Source organism: Medicago sativa, chromosome 3 (assembly GCF_051527215.1).
Source record: "Medicago sativa cultivar Bolivia chromosome 3, Bolivia_mono, whole genome shotgun sequence".
Classification (NCBI taxonomy): domain Eukaryota; kingdom Viridiplantae; phylum Streptophyta; class Magnoliopsida; order Fabales; family Fabaceae; genus Medicago; species Medicago sativa.
The window spans coordinates 36,349,498-36,368,954 of NC_140751.1; the positions used below are offsets into that span (position 1 = coordinate 36,349,498).

At 37.3% G+C, this 19,457-nt stretch overlaps 1 protein-coding gene and 1 long non-coding RNA gene across 2 annotated transcripts; both read left to right on the top strand.

Moving 5' to 3' along the window:
* The first annotated feature begins 6,911 nt into the window (after positions 1-6,911).
* LOC146937404 (uncharacterized) lies at positions 6,912-7,794 on the top strand. Its single transcript, XR_015033276.1, has 2 exons — positions 6,912-7,037; positions 7,234-7,794. It is a non-coding gene; the product is annotated as an uncharacterized LOC146937404 (long non-coding RNA).
* Positions 7,795-8,395: 601 nt separating this feature from the next.
* LOC146937405 (uncharacterized) lies at positions 8,396-10,491 on the top strand. The gene is made up of 2 exons (XM_085749415.1): positions 8,396-8,429; positions 9,275-10,491. Exons 1-2 carry the CDS (start codon positions 8,396-8,398, stop codon positions 10,489-10,491), a joined length of 1,251 nt encoding a protein of 416 aa, XP_085605541.1.
* Positions 10,492-19,457: the final 8,966 nt, after the last annotated feature.

A 19,457-nucleotide genomic window follows, 5' to 3' on the forward strand; every position in this document is an offset into this window, starting at 1 on the left:
TCTTGCAATTCTTCAAGCTTCAAGCTCAAAACCCAGCTTCTTGAGTCTCTTAAACCACATGCTCCAATGATTTTACCATTCCAATCTTGTTGTTTCTTGCAATTAAGACACCATAATCCATGCTTGGCTACCCCTTGTTGATCTTGAAAGAGTTTGATGGATTGGGAGAAGGAAGGGTGGCGCCATACTTAGAGAGAAGGAGGAGAGAAATTATTTCTCTCAAACCTAGAGAGAGAAAGGAGAAGAAATTATGAAGATTTGGCCCCCAAAATCACTTATATACTCCCTTGTGCGAAAGTACTTAAATGCCCTTCGTCTCAAACGTGTTTATACCAACTCTAATACATAAACCATACTTAACTGATATTCGTTGATAAATATTCTCCGTCATACTTACATTCCATGAACATTGTCCATCTGACACGTTTGACTGATAATGTCCCAATTCCGACGAGCGGGATGTTACAATAAAATTGTTTGCATGGAAATTAGGGTAACCGAGTTCGCATGGAAATTAGAGTATTCTGTTTGTAAACGTATTAAATAAGTGTACAACAACTTGTCAAAAAAAAAGTCTATAGAAACAATAGATATATACAAACGATGACACAACAAGATAGGGATGAAAAGCTCATCAGTGAGGAGAAATATTAGGGATTTCCGCATTTTAGAGGGAATTTGTTAGGTTAAATTGGTGCGCTGCATTTTAGATGGAATTTGTTAGGTTAAATTGCTGCTAACCTAATGCAGCATTTTAGAGGTAAATTATTAGGTTAAGTTGTTGCAGACCTAATAAAATTAATATATATATATATATATATATATATATATATATATATATATATATATCAACCAACCACTTTCTAATGCTACTTTTTAATATAATATGTTTTCATCTTTTTGTTATTTTTATATTTTGATTTTTGAAGACAACTTTTCATACAACTTAAAAATTTCTAATGATATTTATACACACACTTACAATACCTTCATTCAATTTTCATTCATAAATAACCAAATCTTAAATTTCATCATTCTTTTTTTTTCTCTCCAGAAATTATGGCTACAAAATCTGACCTCATTGATAGCTTAACCTTCAATAATAAATATAAAGCATGGAGATTCAAGATTAAGATCATTAAAATGTTAAGAATGCCCAACTTCAAAGATTGAGACTAAATTGATTTAACTGATATGGCTAGTATTATGAAAGGCACATACTTTGAATCACAACGGTCCTATCGTGGATGTCAATCAAAGAATTGTTTCGCTGGGGTTAGAGAGAAAGATGATTTATATCACTGTTGGAGATGTGAGGATGACTATGCGTCATTTGTCTTTAGGTACTTAGGACTTCCTTTTTTTTATCTTTTTATCTTTTTGGAAAAGCAGACTTCTTTCAACTTATGCTAATTTTAATTATAGAGTTCAACTTTCACATATATAGATTTAAGAATTCATCTCACTTTGAACACGGGATGTAGTAGCCTGTTATAATTTATAATCATATATAAAAATAAAAAATTGATTTCGTAAAAAAGACAATACTAAAACGATTTTAAGATAACCGACATTTGTTGTATTGGTCAAGTGGTTATTGTTAGCAGACAATTTAGAACATTCAGTTTGCAATGACCCCTACAATAATGAGAAATGATCATAAGTAATTTTTGTTCAAAAGCACCCTACATTAAAATAAACAACAAAAAATCAAGAAACATAATTGATGTTAAAAATATAATTAATTATTGACAAAAAAAATTCGTCACTTTAATCTGATCTGTTCCAATTTGTAAATCCCAATAGCGTTGCTTATCAATGAATCATCAAAACACAGTTTTGATGTTGTGCACCATTTCTACTTCATATTGTTGAAGAAATATTTTTTCACCCGAACTTTGATAAAAAATTTGTGTTCTCTGAAAGAGTATATTTGTCGAAGATATAACTCATCAATTTCACCATGATTGTAATAGTAAATTTTAGTAATGAATTAACAATAACATTATAAATCAATAAATGAAATTTAAAATAAAAGTATAAATTTAATATTTTACCCTTGCAACATAAGACTTTTGAAGGTCAGTACGTCAAAATCTCATAATCGTCCTCTTTAAAACTAGAGCTTACCCGGCCCTCGTCGGGCTGGCCCATGTCGGGCCCGGGCTTTTTCGGGCCGGGCTAAAATGGCCCAGATGATAAACAGGCCCCAAAATTAATGTCCAAGCCCGGCCCTTTTCGGGCAACGGGCTTATCGGCGATCGGCTTACTTTTTTTAGTTAAAACAATAACATTTTTTTTAAAAAAAAAATTCGAGTACTTTATAATGTTGCTTCATAACTTTTAGTGGACTATATACTCTTCTAAACTTTCAAAATGATTATTATTTGTTGTAAAATAATGCAGCTTGTGCTAAAAATATCAAGGACTAATGCTTTTCTAATAACCTTGTTGCAACCGGGGACTAAATTCTAATGTGCTTTATGAATGAAATTGAAAGAGCAGTAAACAAACCAAACAAAATGAAGATGAATTAATACTACAAAACTAATTGTAATAAATTTTAATAAATATTATATTAAGGCGGGCTACCCGGAGCCCGGTCGGGCTAGCCCGCCATGGGCTCGGGCTCATACGGGCTCGGGCTAAAAAGGCCCGGTTTTAAATGGGCCTAGTTTTTTATGTTCAAGCCCGGCATTTTTCGGGCTTTTACGGCCCGACCCGGCAGTCCCGGCCCGTTTTGACAGCTCTATTTAAAACTCATGATCTCCTTAATTTTATGTACATTATGGTCATTTTGCAAAATTTAATTTAATTGTTTTTAGTTTTGTTTTAAATTAATTATGGATAATGATCATCACAATTGTAACAAATAATTTAACTGTTTTTATTTTTAAAAAAATTAATTATGGATAATGATCATCGGAACTGTAAAAAAAAAATCACGGATAACTATGAAATTAACTATGAAAATTAGTTGCCACACTATAAAAAAAACTCAATAAAAAAACCAAAGTCTACTAACAATATATAACAATATGTGTAAGTTGAAGTACGTAAAAATCTCATAATCGTCCTCTTTAAAACTCATGATCTCCTTAATTTTATATACATTATGGTCTTTTCGCAAAATTTAATTTAATTATTTTTATTTTTGTTTTAAATTAATCATGGATAATGAATCATAACTGTAACAAACTACCAAATCAACATCTCCCATCAACCGACTTCCTTTTTCTCCCTTGCCAATCCAAACCTTCTCTTTTGTGATGTAGATCCAACACAGGTGGTGGTGTTTCCGGCCTTCACGACGGCATCACCGTCACGTTTTCTATAAAGGATGGGTTTTGATGAGAAGTGGATAACTTGGATGATGATGTGTGTAAGTTCAGTAACTTACTCTGTTTTAATGAATTTTGATAGAGTAGGTCCTATTATTCCTGGACGGGGTCTTCGTCAAGGCGATCCTCTGTCACCCTACTTGTTTATTTTGGTGGCGGAGGGTTTATCGGCTCTTATCCATCAGGCAGTAGGAAGAGGAGATATGCATGGTATTAAAGTATGTTGCGGTGCACCGGTGGTTTCACACCTTCTTTTTACAGATCACAACTTCCTTTTTTTTAGGGCAACTGTTAACGAGGTTAATCAGCTGATGAAAATTCTACGGACTTACGCGGATGCCTCCGGTCAAGAAATTAATTTAGCTAAGTCTGAGGTGTTCTTTAGCCGCAATATGAGTCGGGCTGCTCAAGAGGATATGTCTCGTATCCTTGGTGTCCAGTTAGTTTTAGGAACTAGAAAGTATTTGGGTCTCCCTTCGATGATTGGTAGGAGTAAAATGGCTACTTTCTCTTTCATCAAAGACCGTATTTGGAAGAAGATTAATTCTTGGAAAGGTCGTGCGCTATCCAAGGCTGGTAAGGAAATTATGATCAAATCTGTTTTACAATCTATTCCCTCCTACATTATGAGTATCTATGTGCTTCCTAAGGTGATGGTTAATGATATAGAGAAGATGTTGAATTCCTTTTGGTGGGGGGAGGTGGAGGAACTGGCGGTATGGCGTGGGATAGACTTACTTGCCCGAAGACAGTATGGAGTATGGGTTTCCGTAATTTTGGGGCATTCAATTTGGCTATGGTTGCGAAGCAAGGTTGGAACTTTCTTACGAATCCAACATCGCTGGTTTCTTAAATATTCAAAGCAAGGTATTTTCCTAGAACATCTTTTCTTGATGCTAAACTTGGCTATAATCCTAGTTTTGCTTGGAGGAGCATTTGGATGTCGCGTCAGGTTCTGTTACGTGGTTGTAGGTGGAGGATAGGTGATGGGACTCAAATCTGCGTAATGCAGGACCCTTGGCTTCAAAATGAACATGGAGGTTGGCTAGCATCTCCGCAAAACCAAGGCGTGTATGATTTATTCTTGGCTGATTTGATGATTGAAGGGGGTAAGGAGTGGGATGTTGACAAGGTTTTTGATTTGCTGTCTGTTGAAAGTGCAAACTCTGTTTTGAAGACTCCATTGTTCCCCTCGGTCGAAGATGATCAAGTGATTTGGAAGGAGGAGCAGAATGGGGTTTACTTCGTTAAGACGGGGTATCGAATTGCTGCGCGTGATGTTGTTCCGACATCTCAATACCAAGTTCAAGGAGACTGGAACAAATTGTGGAAAGTGCGTTCCCCTCCCAAGACTCGTAACCTATTATGGAGGATTTGTCGGGGTTGTATCCCTACGCTTGTAAAGTTGGTCCAACGTCAGGTGCCATGTACATATCTCTGTCCCTGGTGTGGTCTGGAAGCTGAAACGGATTGGCATGCTTTTATTGGGTGTACAATTGCTAAGGAAAGTTGGTCGTTTGCGGGACTTTCAGAGTTGCTGTTGTCTAGGCAACATCATTTTAATACTTTGCATGAGTTAGTATTTGATATTTGCAGCCGTGAGAGTGCAGATGCAGCAGGCCGGGTTGCAGTTCTGTTATGGCAGATTTGGTCAGCCAGAAATGATGTTGTGTGGAATGATACTCGTGAGACTTCAATTACAATTGGTGGATTGGCAGTGATTGGTTGGCAGCAATGGAATCAGGTGCAAACTATGCGGGAGTCGAGCCATCCTACAACTGTGCCTTTGCAATCTAACAACAGTTGGGAGCCGCCAGATTACGGATGGCTGAAATGTAACGTTGACACGGCAGTACACCAGACTGGAGGTGCTTATTCCATAGGGTGTTGTTTCAGGAATTCTGAGGGGCGGTTTGTTCATGCTCAATCAGTGTGGAAGGTTGCGAAATTGACAGTTCTCGAAGGGGAAGCTTGGGCTTTGCAGCATGCTATTCAGGTAACCATTGACAAAGATTGGCATAGAGTAATTTTTGAATCAGATTCAAAAACATTTGTGGATTGTATCTCTTCCCCAACATGTGGCAGATCCGAGTTTCATGCCTTAGATTATCTTATCAAGTCTATTTTAGTTTTACATCCTAACATTGAGGTAAAGTTTGTTAGGCAACAAGCGAACATGGCTGCTCACACTCTTGCTAGGGCGGCCTGTTCTTGGGCTAGTCACCGTATCTTTGAGATTTGTCCTCCTTGTATTGACTCTATTTTAAGTAATGATATGAATTAAGTTTGCTTTGGTCAAAAAAAAAAGGTTTAGTAATTACTTAATTTTAATAGTTCTTTACTCTCTGCAAAAAAATATGCACTCGGTATTAGTCTCTGCTCAATTCAAATTTGTTTAATTTATGTTTAAAGTCTAAAGTTTTTAAACAATTTTTTGTAGACGTGTTAAGAACATTACTAAAAGTTCATCCGGAAAAAAATTATCGCAAAATATGATTTTCACGTCCAAATTTTATTACTTTTATCTTTAACTTTTGTCTTTTTAAAAAAATTCGTATTTAATTCGTTTCATATTAAAAAATTCTAAATTTTAGTATATGAACATTTCATAGTGTTCTAAACTTGTCTGAAATAAATCGTTCAAAAATTTAAGAATTTAAGGATAATTAAACAAACTTTGTTTTAGCAGGGACTAAAATTTGAAGTAATTTTTTTTTTTTGTGGGGACTAAAAAAGATATTAAAATTAAGTAAGGACTAAACTTAGAAGTTCCCAATTTTATAGGGGTCAAAAACATATTTAACCCTAAAAACTATAACAAAACTTGTAGGCTCTGTTCGTTACGGATTAGAATAAAATATATTTTGACATTCAATAATTTAGAGATTCTTTTTAGAGATTTTATAAATAAATCAGATATTGTATTTTTGCTAAAAAAAAATATTAGGATAAAATTGTATTTTTGCTAGTTATTAACTTTCATATACGGTGCAATATTCTATTAACCTGGATGTTGTAAATAAGTTTGTAAATTCATGTATTTTGGTTTTACTGATTTTGTTTGTGCAACCGTTCAATTCACAGGAAAAAGAGACATTGATAATTTGAATTCGACCGAGAGATAAGTAAAATCTGACCAATGATTGAGCTCGGTTTTAATGATTTTGAATTTGTGTAGTTAGATGTATTCGATGGAATGATGTTTTTATAGTTTTTTTTTTTTTTGACAAGGTTTTTGTTTTAGTTAAAAAGGTAAAAATAATGTCATTATTCACAAGCATTGTCTTTTCAGTTATAAGACACGAGCCTTGCCTTTTTGGTTATAAGACGAAAACACGCCGAAAAGAGATTATATATAAAGCAATTTTAATTGTACAGGAAGTGAATATTTATTTTTGATGAAAGGGAATGAAACAATTTTAATTTCATGAGGGAGCTATAGTGTCAGTTAGTGTATGGACCCCTCTTTAAATTGTTAAATATAGCTATTTCACTTTTCCTAACAATTAACGTAGGGAGCTATCTTGCCAGCTAGTATATGCACCTTTCTATAAATTGTTGCATGTAACAATGAACTAATGCAACACTAAGCTAAGTTCATAACAAATAATTAATTTTAGCTTATTCTTTCTTTTGATCAAACAATGACTTATGTTAAGCTTGCTACTTTGGCTGTCTTCATGCTCACCATATTCTGTATGTATAAATTTTTAACATTGTGTTCATCTTTCTCACCGATATATTTATATGTTAGGAACTCGAAAATTACTCTTAATCAATGAAAAATTATTATACTACATGCTCAATTTAATGCCAAACTTTCCTAAATATATACGTTAATTATATGCATAGATGTGTTGGCTACAACTTTAACTTCCTTTGCCATTTGCAGTAATCTTTCAAACGAAGAACGTTGATTCGAAACCAGGGGAATGTCCATCCGAAGGTAGGAGATGTTCAGCGTCGAATCCATGCGGCGACATCAAAGACTCTGTTTGTATCTTTCGGTGGTATGGTGGAGATATATGCAGGTCATACTTGGATTAGGATTTCCTGCTGTTACAGCAGGATGCTGTAACAGATCAGGGCCATTAGATTTAGATCAACGGCTCAGATTATTTTACTGTGTTAAGCTGATGTCTAATCTAAACCGTCCATTCTGATATCAACGGCTGTGATTTATTACAGCACCAAACTGTGTGCTTGTTTACAGCACCAAATCCTGGTCCGTCATACTTTTGAAAAAGAATACTTGAGGACGGCTTTGGAAATTGCCACTTAAGAATGATATGTCTCCAAAAAAAAAAAAACAAAAAAAAAACCAGCATGTTATCATGCATCTACTTTAAATAAAGCAACCTTTGTTTCAAATTGATCAATTGTATTTCTTCGATATCCGTCTAGATTACTCGTTCTTTTAATTTTGCATGTTATGATATGTTTGCTGTTTTAATTCTTTCAATGTTTAAATTTTATTTTTATATGGAACGAAACATAAAAACCATTTGTTTAACAAATCATGATAGAGGTCGGCCGTATAAGGGTAAATACTATTGATATAAAATTTTAAGAGAAAAAGAAGAACGAACAATTAGTGTCAACTCATATTCCCTTTGTCTTAACATATAAGCAAAAATAAGACAATATAAGATGATGGATTTGATACAAATTTTTAACTAAATATATTAACTTTTGTTGATCAATTTTTGCTTATATTTTAAGACGGAGAGAGTAGTTTACAAAATCTTTTGGAATATAATATAAATTCTAAAAAACCCTTTTCAAAACAATATATATGGGGATGTATCAAATAAGAGGACTTTTAAAATGAGAGGATGAGAGGAGACAATATTGACCTTTGGATCAAAATAATAAATCAAGATTAAACTTTGCAATTAAAAGATCACGTGATCCCTTCTCAGTTCTCACACACTTCTCTCTCCTCCTCAAAGACCTTCACCGTCATCGTCTCTCTCTCGTATGAATCAGCGTTCAGATTCAGGTTTAAGAAAATTGCTTTTCTGACATAGAATACTTGCTATTGACACAAGTAAATGACGTTTTTACCCTCAGCGGCAGTTAACAACCGTTAGCCCAAACTTCGGTAGTTAACAACCGCTGACTACCAGCGGTAGTTAACTACCGCTGAAAATTGCTTTTCTGCATATTCCCACTTATTCTGCTACACTTCCAATTTTTTAATACCCTTTCTTCTTCTTCCTTTTCGTAAATTTTTTTATTCTGCTCAAGAGTGTTTTTCTGTGTGTTGTTTTGGATTTATCAATTCATGTTGGGTTTTCATAATTCTGAATAGACAAAATCTAACTTTTCTTCATTCATCTTCTTCTTCTTCATACCAAAAAAATAATCCAAATTTAACAGAAACACATAGAAAAAACTCAGTTCAACAACAAGTCCAACAATCATGAGTATTCATAAATTGCAAAAACTCTCCATAAATTGCAACAAAAAAAGATACCAAAGCGATTACGATAGAAAACGATTACGATTGCGATAAAGTTTATTGCTTTTGAAGTCTAAAAACGATTGCGATTAATGATTAAAAGGTCAGAAAAGCGATTACGATAGCAAAGGTCAGAAACGCGATTGCTACAACACAAACGCGTTAAGCGATTCTCACTTCTGCGATGCTTTCTTCTTCCAAGTGCAAACGATTTGGATTCTGTGATAACTTGTGTTTGCGATTTCTAATTGAATAACAGACTTGCGATTGCCTTTCTTGTAGCAATCCGCGATTCTGTTTTATAGCTTCTGCGGTTCTGTTTTTTCTGGCACTGATAAAGTTTTGTTAGGGCTTTGTCCTTTCTGATTGTCTTCTCTCCTATCACTGGCAATCTGTGGCAGTTCAACTTCCTTGTCTGTTCCGATTTCCTTTGTTGTGAGAATTGTGGTTTTCTTCTTCGTGTGAGAAGCTAGGGTTTTACGTGACATCGAGGAGAAGTGTGATGATTCCCACCATGATCCTAACTTGTGTCTTGTGGGTAGATTCTTGACGGACAGGCCGATACGCATTGACAATATGAGGATTCGTATGTCTGAAATATGGAGGCCGGTGAAGGGTGTTGCTATCAAAGAGGCGCAACCGGGTTTGTTTTTGTTTCAGTTTGGACACAAAATGGATATGGACGAGGTCATTAAGAAAAGTCCTTGGAATTATGAGAACCATATGCTATTGCTGGAAAAGTTAAGGATTGGTGTTCCACTGAGCGATATCCAATTGTTTCATACTAATTTATGGGTTCGTGTTTACAACCTCCCGATTGGAATGATGAAAGAAGTTGTGGGACATGGCCTAGCTAATTATGTTGGCGAATTTCTTGAGTATGATATCAATAACAAGACAAGCTTTTGGCGGGAGTATATGCGATTGAAGGTTAGGTTTGATGTAAGGAAACCACTGAAGATTGAGAAGAGGATTAATGTGAATGGGGGAGAATGGTGCACTTTCCAATTCAAATACGAAAAGTTGGGTACCTTCTGCTTTGTTTGTGGTGTTATTGGGCACTTAGAGAACAAATGTGAGGTGCGGTTTGCGAGAACAATAGATGATGGTCATAGAGGATGGTCCAATGCTCTCAAAGCTGAACAAAGGCGGCCAGGGTTGAAAGGTGATTCGAGGTGGCTAAGGAGTGATGGCCCTAGTAGGGATGATGTGGATGGGAACAGAAGTGACACTCATCAGGAGGAGCCTATGCAACTACAGGGGTCTGGTGGGGCACCTACGGGCCCATCCTCATCTAACCAGATTGTAACCGCAGTAATCCAACAACAACAGGCTACAATTGCTCAATCAAAGACACTTACAACCAATCATGCAACTGTTTCGATGCAGCATTCAATGCCAATGCTTGAATTTAAGGCCAATAACGCACAAAGTCGGCAAGTCAAGATAACAGGTCCTAAGCTAGGACTGATTCATAGCTCTATTCCCAATAATGTGCCAGTCGTAGCAGATAGATTAAAGCATGTGAATGAGGAGGATGGTTCTACGAATATTGATGCGATGGATGTTCAGTTGGAGAAAAAAAGAAGGCGTGAGGAGAAGCAGCCTAAACCTATATCTAATAATCATGATGACCAGCATTTTTTATCGGCACGTCCTGGCAGCCAGGACTGCCGGGACCAATGATTATACTAAGTTGGAACTGTCGGGGATTGGGCAGCCTGAGAGCAGTTCCAAATCTTTGAACCCTATCCCGGGGGCACAAACCAGATATTTTATTTCTCTCTGAGACACTGTCGTCTAGCCGTACCATGGAACGTGTTAGAGTTATGCTTGGTTACGACTCTTGTTTATCGATAGATGTGGAGGGTCGAAGTGGAGGTCTGGCTGTGTTATGGAAGAATGATAGTAAGTGTAAAGTTTTAAATTATTCCAGGAATTTCATTAATTTAATCGTGGAGGATGAAAATGTAGGGGAATGGAGACTTACTTGTTACTATGGGTATCCTGAACGCGCTCGTCGGCGGGAGGCCTGGGAGTTACTTAGAACATTACGGGATATGTCGTCCCTACCTTGGTGTATTATAGGTGATTTCAATGACCTTCTCTCTCAAGCTGACAAACAAGGGACCCATCCACACCCTAATTGGCTCTGTAGTGGTTTTAGGGAAGCTGTTAACAATTGCGACTTGTCTGATATTAAGCTTGATGGTCACCCTTTTACTTGGATCAAGAGTCGAGGGACCACTAGAGTTATTGAAGAAAGGCTTGATAGAGCTATGGGGAATTCAGTGTGGCTTCATCTTTATCCTTGAGTTACGTTGTCCAACTTGGTATCCTCTCACTCTGACCATAATCCTTTGTTACTTGATTGTGCGCCTACTATTCGAGAAAATCAGAGCTTCTCCTTCAAATTTGAAAATAGCTGGCTTGACATAGAGGAAGCTGTGACCGAGGGGTGGAATGAGGGAGCGAGGGAAGGAGTGCTTGACCGGATTACAAACTGTTCCAATAAGTTACGACGATGGGGCAAAAAGAAGCGTGTTCACTTCCAACAGGAAATTCAACAATGTACAAGGATTCTTGAGGCAATTCGAAATACTCCTAATGGCATCAAATCGTCTCGCTTTCGGGATGAAAGTGATCGCCATGCTCGACTACTCATTCAAGAGGAGGCATTTTGGAAACAGAGAGCTAAAATGCACTGGTTACGAGAAGGAGATATGAACATCAAATTTTTCCACCTATCAGCGGTAGCACGAAGTAAGGTTAAGAAGGTGACTAAGCTTCATAAGGATCAAGGGGGTACGGTTACTACACAGACAGGCCTATGTGAGTTGGCAAAAGGGTACTTTGATGTTTTATTTGCACTTAAGGCAGGACTTCATGAACCAGTACTTAACCTAGTTCCGGCGTGTATTACAGAGGAGGACAATAACTACCTTACTGCACCTATTACAAAGGAGGAACTTAGGATGGCTTTGTTTCAAATGAATCTAGATAAATCACCTGGACCTGACGGCTTCAATCCGGCATTTATTCAGAAGTTTTGGCACTTATGCGGAGATGATATTTTTGAGGCAGCTAAGCAATGGTTGGAGAGGGGATTCTTCCCCACATCATTGAATGAGACAAATATTTGTCTTATCCCTGAGTGCCATAATCCAGAGTCCATGAAAGATTTACGACCTATTTCTTTATGTACTGTTTTATACAAAATGGTGTCAAAGTTGCTTGCTAACAGATTGCAGAGTTGTTTGGATAAACGTGTTTCTATGGAACAATCAGCTTTTATTCAAGGAAGGTCAATTCTAGATAATGCCCTCATTGCAACCGAGATTATTCACTCGATAAAGAGAAAGACAAAGGGGTGGAGGGGTGAGCTTGCTCTTAAAATTGATATCAGCAAGGCTTATGATAGGGTGGACTGGAGTTTCCTTCGTGGAATTCTTATGTTTTTCTGTTTCGCTCATGGTTTGCTTCTCAGATCTAGCCCGCTAGCTATAGGGTGCTGAGGTGTTTTGGTTTGTTGCCGGTGGTTCAGTTCCTGTGTCGTCGTTTTTGCGATGGGTCGTTCGCTAGGTGCGTCTCCTCCAGCGGTTTGGTTTTGTTTCTATTATGTCATTTTCTCATGTTTTTACTATTTGTTCGTGATCAGAGATAGATTGGGTGGTTTTAGACTGTGGTCGTGGGTCTGGTTGGTTTTGTTTCAAAAACCCGTAAGGGTATGGTCTGTTAACCCGAAAGGGTTTGGTTACTAATAAAGTATTGGACTCTTCTAAGGTCTTATGCGTCTGTTGGAAGTGTTTGGTGATCTGACCTCTTCGATTCGCTGATGTTCCAGATCTGTTGAGATTTGCAGGTTTCAAGGCGTCATGTTTGCCTCCACTTCGGGTATCGCGTGGTAATCCGTTGTCAGTCCTTGACTGTTCTCGGAATGTTTATGCTCGAAAGAGCTTGTATGCTTACTATTTTGTGTAGCGAGCTGTTGGCACTTGGATTCTGGTACCGTGATGGCGGTCAATCCATTCGCCATTCTCAAAACCTAAATGTTCTTTGCAGGTGTTCACTCAACATTTTTTTTGTAACTTGGTTTCGTGCCCGTATGCGGGTTTGCTAGGTTACGCACGTGATGGGTGAACTTTTGTTTGGATAGTTTACAGGTGTTCCACTTGGTCATCACTATTCCTGGGTCAGGCCTAATGTCCCCCCAATCTCTGTATCACTCTCTTTTTTATTTAATAAATTTTTCCATGTGGTATCAAAGCCTACTATTATATGATTTAGAACCCTAATTTTCTATTTTAAAGTTCCTGGTTAACTTTTCCCAAATTAATCTGTACTTGGGATTTTATGGATCGTTGGTTTTTATTTATTGATAAGTTGGTTCACTTTATCGGATTGCAAATCGTAACATGTAATATCTCTCTTAACAACACTGTCATTTGTCATTTATCTGTGTCAGCTATTTTTCAAATTATCTATGAGATTTTAAGCAAGGGCAAAATGGGTATTTGCCAACCAAGAGATTGTTTAATAGGAAAATTCTAAAATTTTCCACACAATTCCATCCATTTCTCTCTCTAAAACATTTCCATAATTTCTTCCCCTTCTCTCTCTAAAACCCATCGACCATCATCTTCTTCAACCCTCTCTATCACAAATTTTTCATTTCTTCATGAAATCATCAAAATTATGCAACAAATAGGTTCCTTGTGGTGCTATTACAAGTGTTTAGCAAGCAAAATTCATCCTTCCCTCTCCTTGAAGCAAAAACAGCCCCTTCTCCCATTACCATTCATAATCTTCATTTTGGCCCCAATCTCATAGAAATCATCAAATAAGCTAGCTTTTGGAGTACCCATGATGGAATGAACATTAAGTAAGTGTCAAGCTCTTTCTTCTCTTCCTTTTCCATGAAAATCAATCTATCCACCTCACCTCTAATGCTACTTTTGTTAAAATTGTTTAACTCAATGTCTAGGAATGCAATATATGTTGTGGTGGTGGTGGTGGTGAGTTGTTTGATGCATAAGGAGCTTATGAATGACATTCATGGTGAGTTTACTAGTAAGTTGAATTTTTGGAGAAATGGATTGAAAGTAGAAGCATGGAACTTAACAGAATTATTATGGAAAAGTGATTTAACAACCTTGATGAGTTGTTATTGATGTATTTTGAGTTGAGTATTAGTATCAGGATTATATCAGTCTTTTAGACAACGATCCTAGTTATCCCCCGATCACTCAGTTATGCATGATAAAACTGCATAAACCCAAAATGGTTGAGTTTAGAGACAAATGGCGATCCTAGGTTCCCTGAGATTGCCTACAGCCTAGGATAGGTGGAACTCACTGAGACATCATGTCTCACCCCAATCCCTTTTATTTTCAGAGACACAGGTGGATCGCAAGCAGGGCAGTTCGTGATGAAGTAGAAGAAGAAGCTGGACAATTATATTTACTTGTCATTGCATGTATGTTGTACACGTTAGTGGTACTATTTTAAATGTATAGACAAGTAGTTTTATGATATGTTCAGAAGAAATTTTATTATTGTAATTTTAATGTATCCAATGCCAAGTTTAACGAGCATACTAGATATCCTAGGTAATTTCTAGTATGGGTGTTACAATTTGGTATCAGAGCAGGTCGATTCAGATCGTGCCTTGGGTCATTAGAATTCAATAAAATGCAGTGGGACCATTGGGTTCCGGATTTTTATTCTAAATGTCATATCTACCTGAGCCTGATCAACTCAATCTAGTATATGACAGTTAGAACGAATGTCTGAGAGCTGAATAGGACCTAGGAGGAATGAAGCATAAGAAGAAGGAATGTCAGGGTGTCAGGTTTATAGGGAATTTTGCTAAGGAAGTATTCGAAGCCAGATGGTGGCTGATAAACTGTGAAGCTGAAGATTCTTCAAGCACATAAGGGAAATGTTAAGATTAAGACGGAGTACTATGTATTGTTGAACGACACTTTTTATGTGGATACCGTAGAAGTAAGATATTCAGGGTGACTAAGGGATAATTGCAACTTTGACAGGAGCCGCAATATAAGAGGCATAAGTAAGGTATAGAAGAAATGAGTATTTCTAAAGGCGTAACTAGAACTGCGGGATCAGAAGATGAACTTGATATGAGAAAATTATCTGATGAACAATGGAATTCATAAACTCTCGGTGGGTGTAGATTATGTAAGAAGTGAAAGACTTGAATGCCGAAACGAGTTGGATTTTGATGCTTGAACTGTTAAGTGAACTAATTAAGGAATAAGTAAATTATTTTGGAGCAGACAAGGAAACCCTCGATGTGAGCAATGAATGGACGACGTAAGTTAAATAAACTATGTCGGATTAGTCAAACCTCCCGAATCTAAAGTGCTAGATTTATGAATTAGAAAGTGAAGATGCTATGCAGCATAAGAGTCAAGAAGGATGAATAAATAGTAGTGGAAAGATCCTTACGGATTAGAACACGAATTGGATGCATTTTTTAGCAAGGAATTGCAGAAAAGTTAAACTAATAAGGAATGTACGCTAAGGAAATTGAATAAGACCTCTTGCATTTATCATGATATTAAGTTGTTCTTCGAACTAAGAAATACAAGTATAACTGTAATATCCCGCCTTTCAGTATCGGTAAATTACCAGTCGATCGTGTCAGAGGATTTAAAATCATGGAAAGTAAGTTAATGGAAAAAATTTATGAGTTGTCAGCTTATTACGGATAAAGTATCAGTGACGTATTAAATACGCCTAAGGCAAGGGCATTTCCGTAATTTCACAAAAAGGAATATTTATATGTTTTGTGTGGGAAAATATCTCATTTCCCTTATCCTTTTCTCTCTCTTGGTTGGGAAAATATTTTCTTCTCCTTCTCTCTTCTCTTCTCCCACGCCATCTTTCTTTCCTCTCTCAACCAGACTTTTCCAAATCTTCTCCCATCCTTGGCAAGCTTCTAAACTATGTATCCTCATGATCTTTTGAACTAAGAGAAGCTTGTGTTGTGTTTGATTTCTCTACTTCTTTCCCTCAATAAGTGAATCAAGACTTTAGGGTTTTGGTTATGTTGGAAGTGGGAGCTTGATCTAGTGCAAGATGTGGTTCCTCCATGAACATAGAAGATGAATAGAAGTTGGAATCAAGGGCTAGGTTTCAAGAAAGGCAAGAAGCAAGAGTTAGGGTTGTTGGTTAGTAAGTTCAAAGATGATTCAAGTATGGTTTCTTCATGATCAATCAAGGATCATGATGTCTTAGATTGCAAGAAAGACATCAAAATAGTGATGGTTTGAGCAAAGGAAGCAAGAGGGACAAAGCTAGGGTTTTGGCATGTTTGGGCTTGGCACATATTGATGCTTCAAGAACTTGTTTTAGGTGAGTTCCATAGATAGCTTTCCCCACCCTTTGGGATTATGATTATGCCATGTATGTTTAATATGAATAACAAGAAATTCTAGGGTTTATGTATTAGTCTAGTTGCCCCTTTTCTTGCCATGCTTACTAAACATGTTTGTACTTGCCAAATGAATGTTTTTCAAGTTTCCTATGATCAAATATGTACCAATATGCTTAGAGACACTTGGTTTGAGGTTTTTGGGTCAAAAATACCATTTTTAAGTGTTCTGGACTGTCCTAACTCGCCACGACGAGCTATTACTCGCCACGGCGAGCTAGAACTCCGAATGGGGGGTCCTACTCGCCCCCAACTCGCAGCTGCGAGCTGCTGCTCGCCTCCCCAGCAAATCTACTCGCCTAGGCGAGTAAGACAGTGAGAAATCTCATTGTTTTGCTCGCTTCAGGCAGGCATGGGGATTCGCGATGCGGTTTTCTCCGTGGCGTCTTTTTACGAATGTAAACCCCTCAAACCAAGGTCCCGAATGATGATCAAGGAAAGCAAGATTCTTATGTTAAAGAGGCAATTATTATGCATGTTAGTAAGGCATGGTATACGAGAGAATCATGTCAGGAATCGGGTAGTAAGTTACTCATTAAGCAAGGGAAAACTAGAGCCTCGACATAGTCGTCGAGAACTAGCTAGTTAGCAAGAATTCTTAGGTGATAAGACGTGAAGCTTGTTATCTTCGCACATGATTAAGAATAAGATTATAAGCATGATAAGTGTGGTTTGACTAGTTAATCCCTCCAACATGATTAGGAATGAACAAGTATAAGTTTACCGCTAATCGGATCGACTCAAGGGTCCGAGGTAATAAGTAAGCAAGTATGAATATGTTTAAGTATATGTACGACAAGACCATGACAAGTATAAGTAGGTGGCATGTCTCTTGCTATCCACATCAGGGGGATACAAGGGGTTCTCATTTTGAGAACGATTCAAGCCGTAAGGGACCCGCATGTCACCGAAACCGCAAGACTAAGTTTATAACCGCATGGCGGTGCTCATGTCTCTTGTTATCCACGTCAGGGGGATACGAGAGGTTCTCGACCTAAGGGGAACGGTTTAAGCCGCAAGGGACCCGCACGACACCGAGGAAGTCCGATGTACGTACATCGGTCATGTATGGGATTGTTCTCGGGGTTACTCCACCCGGGGCTCTTCGTAAAATGAATCAAGATAATAACTGTTTGTTCAACGCTAACATAATGAATGAACTTAGATACGTTTATGTATGATTATGATTATGATTATTTTCACGAATGGAAGCACGTATGATTAAGTTAAGTACAAGAGCCTGAGATGCTATAAGACAAGTACAAGTTATGTATAGAACAAGTAAAGTATGTTATGCCGATGACGATCTTAGGTTTCACCTAATCGTCCGGTTTAGAATCGTGCCATGATATGTTATGTTTAGGCCTCGATACATAGAGCGTATTCTTGGCAATGCGGTCCTAGGTTCCCTCGGCCGCCATGACACGTATAGGAAGTGAAGCATATAACAAGTGAGATATGCCTATGACGGGACTAGCATGCACTACCGTCTAGGAAACATGACCACACACGTATAATCAACCGTCAGGTTGTAATGTAGACACGTGGTGACCATAGGATTCCCCTGAGGTTACCTATAGCTTAGGATTTAGGGGAACTCACTGAGACATTATGTCTCATCCCAATCCTTATTTGTTTCAGATAAACAGGTTGGATGGCAAGCTAGTAGTCGAATGGATGTTGCAACAAGTGATCGTTCGTGCCGCAACAGGATGACATGTATTTCAAGGATGTATATGTTATACTATAGAAAGGATGAGTTGTATATCTTGTACGAACGCATGTTGTTGTAATTAATATTCATTCGAAAATTTTATTGTTGTATATACTTAATGTATCCAGTACTAAATTAAACGCACGTGCCAGATTTTCTAGATACGTCTGGTATGGGTGTTACATTTGGTATCAGAGTAGGTCGATTCAGACCGTGCCTTGGGTCATTAATGTTACAACTAAGGTAGTGGGACCATTGGGTTCCGGGTAAATGTTCTAGTTGTTGTTGTTAGTTGAGCCTGATCAACTCAATTTAACATTCGACGATTAGGATGGATGCCTGAGAGCTGAATAGGACCCAGGAGGAACGAAGTATGTGATGAAGTAGTTTGATCGTGCTGAAAGGTGGCCGATGAACTAATCAAGTAGAAGTGTGAATCCTCCAGGATGTAAGGCATGTTAAGAAGGAACGTTCCGACAATGTCGGTAAGATGATAGTGAGAAGTCGACATATGATGAGGGAGTCAGCAGGTTCTCAGGAATAGCAATATGTGAATGAAGTTAAGGATTCAAGAGAAAGTTATATGTTATCAGGATTAAGGCATTGATTTATGACGTGCCAAGAATTGTATCGAAAAGGTTGAAGTTGCCATGCATACGTTATAGAATATTTTACGATGATAGGAATGAATGATGTGCATTGTATACTTGAGAATAAGAATTTATGCAATAAATATTTTCTGAAAATAGAGTTGGAGAAGCTCACCAATAGCAAGCCTGGGACGAAACTTTCCGTTTTTATGAAATCTTCCATTTCGTCCCTATGGTTTGCAATGACTATTGGGGAGATGTCTTCACCATAATCTTTTATGTGACGAAAAATCTTTTATGACATCAAGTAATGAATGCATATCATATCCTAAGATTTCCAAGGAAAAGACATGGGCAACCATCAATGAAATCGATACGGTTTAAGGTAGCTCTGGAAGTTAATGTGTTAAGAATCAAGAACGAGCCAAGATCAAGAGTATAGAAGTTCCGATATCTAGAAGGAAAGTCACAAATGTTTATGCAAGAGGTATGAAGTAAGAAGTTAAAGCAGTACGAAGTTATGAGGAATCACAAGGTTCGCGGATTATGTGGAATTATGACGTATCTCCCGAACCTATGTTTTGCTTAATTGACTTGCTAAGGCTCATTATGAAGTTGAACTATCAAGTTTAAAGGATTTTAAAAAGAATTACACGTATGGGTGATTGAGGTTGATATTTTGAAAATTTACGAGATTTTTCTAGGAACCGGTTTACTTCTACACTCGTAGAGCGGGCTAGACTTATAAGAGTCTAGGTTTGATGGAACGTATGTGTTATCAACTCTTTCTATGATTTTAGAGCAACGGCCGGGGCCTAAACTCAATATATATATATATATATATATATATATATATATATATATATATATATATATATATATATATATA